At 38.0% G+C, this 3,811-nt stretch overlaps 1 protein-coding gene across 1 annotated transcript; it reads right to left on the bottom strand.

The window, feature by feature from the left end:
• Nucleotides 1-1,691: 1,691 nt before the first annotated feature.
• LOC124166935 (uncharacterized protein C3orf38 homolog) lies at nt 1,692-3,170 on the bottom strand. Its single transcript, XM_046544649.1, has 4 exons — nt 2,913-3,170; nt 2,644-2,817; nt 2,389-2,576; nt 1,692-2,296 (listed from the first exon to the last, which is right to left on the bottom strand). Exons 2-4 carry the CDS (start codon nt 2,762-2,764, stop codon nt 1,748-1,750), a joined length of 858 nt encoding a protein of 285 aa, XP_046400605.1. The 5' UTR covers nt 2,765-2,817; nt 2,913-3,170; the 3' UTR covers nt 1,692-1,747.
• Between the last annotated feature and the right edge of the window lie 641 nt (nt 3,171-3,811).

Below are 3,811 nucleotides of genomic sequence, written 5' to 3'. Positions count from 1 at the left end.
TTCTCCCCGTGTGATGGCGGAGATGGTAGCTTGTGCCATAGTAACATGTTAAGCAGCAAGGGAGATGGTGGACAGCCTTATCTAATACCTAAGTCAACGCTTGTCCTTTGATTCTCCCCTGAATGCTTTCACTGGTGCAGTCTGAACCATATGGCCTTAGATTTGGAATGAGCCATCTATCCTATCGTATCTGCTTCATTCACTTAGATAGCCCAGGAAATTTGCCCAGTTTACTCTATCAAATCCTTTCTCAATATCCATTTAGCGTACATAATGTTCTACATGCTCTGGTATTATTTTAGGTACCTTTCCTTCTGGGTGCTCATCAGTACATCACAAAACTCATCGACGTTCTACATGTACCTGAGCTGATATTTGCCAAAATATTCATTGGCCTTGCCTCTCTATGAAGATTTGTGAGCCTCAGAACCAGATGGTGTTGCACAGCAACGAAACTGGTTGTTAAATCATGGGTGAAATTTACAAAGTTTTTGATTGAACCTCAAAACCACTTTAGTTTTATTTGTAATAAACCTTATAGCCCTCGAATTTCCATCAAAGAAAAGTCTTCCAGAGTCAACATCCATAGGAAAAACATTAGCATACTCACTGTAATTTGCTGACGACATGAAAGTTACAGTCAAGAGGGATTTGAAGAGATTGTGGCCTGAGGCCATAAAGGAGAGAGCATTAGCCTGGTATAATTGCTAAATGAAAGTAAAACTATTACTGTAAGGTATTAGTTTACCGTCAAAGGGGAGGAAGCTAACATCAATGTTTAAGTACGAAAATAAATGCTAGAATAGGCGAGACCTTAACAGCTAACAAGACATTGAGGAAACGAGAAAGGCAGAAGGAGATGGCTTTCCAGTAGAAGAAGAATCTACTCACCACTACAAATACAAGCATAGAAATTAGGAAAAATTCATCAGATGCTACATCTAAAACATTTTCTTAATGGAAACTAGGCATGGACAATGACTGCAGCTGGGAATTCAAGAGTGGAGCATTCTAACTATCATGCTGTGGAAGTATGAAGGAATGGATCAACAATGTAAGTGATGAGAAATAACCAAGAACAGTGGGAAATCAGAGCATCTTCTGAAAACGTTAAATAAACGGAACAACCTCATCAGCCACATTATTAGGTATAATGGTTTAACTAAGACAATTATTGAAGGAAGAGAGTGTGGGAGGAAAGGTAAAGACCTTCAATGGGATTAGGAATTAAAAATATGAAAAAGGAGATACATGTAATTATGTAAAGAATAGCTGGTAATAGAGGAGCATCAAGCTATCTATTGATGGTTGAATAATGACTCTGCTAGTCCTTTGCAACGAATTCACACGACTCAAAAATCTCCCTCAAGGGCATTCCAGCACTCACTGCCTTGAATCCAACAGGACTTGGACCTAGAGGTCTTCCACTACAGCAAGGCTGTATCCTTTGAGGTTGGAATCTTGTCAAGGTAAATAACATTGATTGCATCCCATGGTACACAACACAGATACGTGTACAGTAAATTGGCACCCTCTCCCTTTCATCGTGTAACAACGAGGTTCTTCCATTATGCAGTTACTAAGCTAAGGTTTCCACTACCACGTTGAGAAATGATGTAGGCAACCAGGAGTTGTCTCTTCATCGGAATATGAACATTGCTTATACATAACTAGTAAAATACACACGTGCATTCCAAATAAAAGTTTTCTCTGAATTTATTCACGCCAAAACTGGTACAACATCTAATTAATTTTCCATTAACCTAAATAATTGAGTGTCAGATATTGAAGGCGGATGATACACATTGTCACTGTTTTTCAGTTTCAACTCGGTGAACTTTATTTTCCAGTTATTTGTTGAAGGATCTTCAATTAAACCAAACATTTGCTCAAACACTCCACAACACACGTCATGTTTGTGCAAAGTTCCACAAGATAACACAAGAACCAGGCCATGAGGATCTTTTTTACCATGCACACCATTTCTAGATACGTTAGGATGAAAGTACACATTATACCTTGACTTCATATCGAGAAATAATCGTACGACTTCGTTGGAATCCCCCTGGACTTCCTCCTGACTGTCATGGGTTTGCGAAATCAACTGCAACTTCATAGAGCAATCTGGCCAGAAATGTTCTACTCCGAAGTGCACCTCGCCAAAACCATCTGTAGCTTGATTCAGCATATTATAAAACCACTGTACAAATTTAAGCGACATCAGTATTACTTCCGAATCACTCCCACTAATCTGCACACTGTCCCCACCAGAGTTCTTTTCGCCATAGCCGGTCACCTGCAAATTAAAATAAGTGGAGCAATATTTACCACATATTACTAAAATGCATTGAAAATATTAACAATTAATAACCTATAAATATAAATTACCTCGGAAGGATAATGCAACGAGTCCCAATACTGCAGGGTGACTTCAATAAGTTGATGTTTATCAAGGGTAGGGCACACGGAAACGTTTTTGCCGTGCAAGTAATTAAAAAGTAACTCTTTCGTTATTTTTTTCCGTCGAAGTAGAGAAGATAATGTATCGGTGTGCAACAGGATGCATTTCTTCGCTTCTGCAAGGAAACATGGAACTGAAAAGTGTTCACCACAATTCTAAAACTACTACACAGATACACTTACCTTCGACCGATGTAAGTGAAACCATATTCGCTGTTACGGTATTTGCGAGTGAAACAAGATCTTGCACTCGCATATTATTCAAAAGATCCTCAATGAATGCTTGCTGTTGACTACTGAGCATTTTTAAATTTAAAATCACTTAATTGACGTTCTCCTTAAAGACAGCTTCAGCAGCTATTGCATTGAAGTAATAATAGCATTATTAAAAGAAATATGCATTAAAAACAGACAACCAATCATTGCATGCCATAAAAACTAACATAATTTACCCATCATGAATAATGTCAAATATATGACAACAAGCATTTGAAATGCTTCAAAAGACGGGGATTCCATCCATTTCCTTGTCAAGGCATGAGTACTATAAAATGACTGCACACAGTAAAGGTTCCCTTGAGTCAAAAAATCCGCAGATCATAGAACAAATTATTCATTTACGTGATAAGTTACTAATAAAGCATGTTATTGACAACCACTTCGCAGGAAAACCTCCAATTAGAAAAATTGAAGAGCAATCCTCGCACATGTGAACAGATCACCTACGTAAAGCGCAGGGAGGCATTACAATAGAAAAAATAAAAATTCAAATTTTTATTCTCATTGATGCGAAATATCAATGGAAGTACACACGGATTTTGCCATTTAGTCCCTTCGTACATTTTTATGACAAAATCTGAGAGTAGCTACAAGAAGAATGTTGTTGCTATTTTCATCAGTACATTTAAAGAAGTTGATGTTTGGTCGTCTTGTTCTCCTGCTGCAGGGACGATCTTCAATATATATCGCACAGTGAATTAATAATGATCAAAATATTCAATAACTAAGTTGAAAAGAATTCTGAATTAATGCTGTGTGGTGTTGTGATAGTTTTCCGGTAAGAAGTGTAATTAGTGCTGCTCCAATCCCTTTCTCCGATCTATGGCCCTTACATGCCGTATATAAGGACAATGCTCCGACCATTGAGTGTGAGCATAACCCAAAGCCTCCGAGGTTGATGTGTGCTAGATGACTTATGTTTTTAATTCTCGGATTTTGATGTACTTTTATGCACGAAGGGGGAACACAGAGGGTCTTATCGTACGATTTCTCCCTGTTATGTTTCCTATAGTAATGCTTAGTCAAGATGCTAGCACGTTTTCCGATGTCTTTAGATGATACATTAAGCAGA

This window comes from Ischnura elegans, chromosome 10, assembly GCF_921293095.1.
Source record: "Ischnura elegans chromosome 10, ioIscEleg1.1, whole genome shotgun sequence".
Taxonomy (NCBI): Eukaryota; Metazoa; Arthropoda; class Insecta; order Odonata; family Coenagrionidae; genus Ischnura; species Ischnura elegans.
The sequence above is the reverse complement of the archived record's forward strand: the minus strand, read 5'-3'. Positions and strand labels throughout refer to the sequence as shown.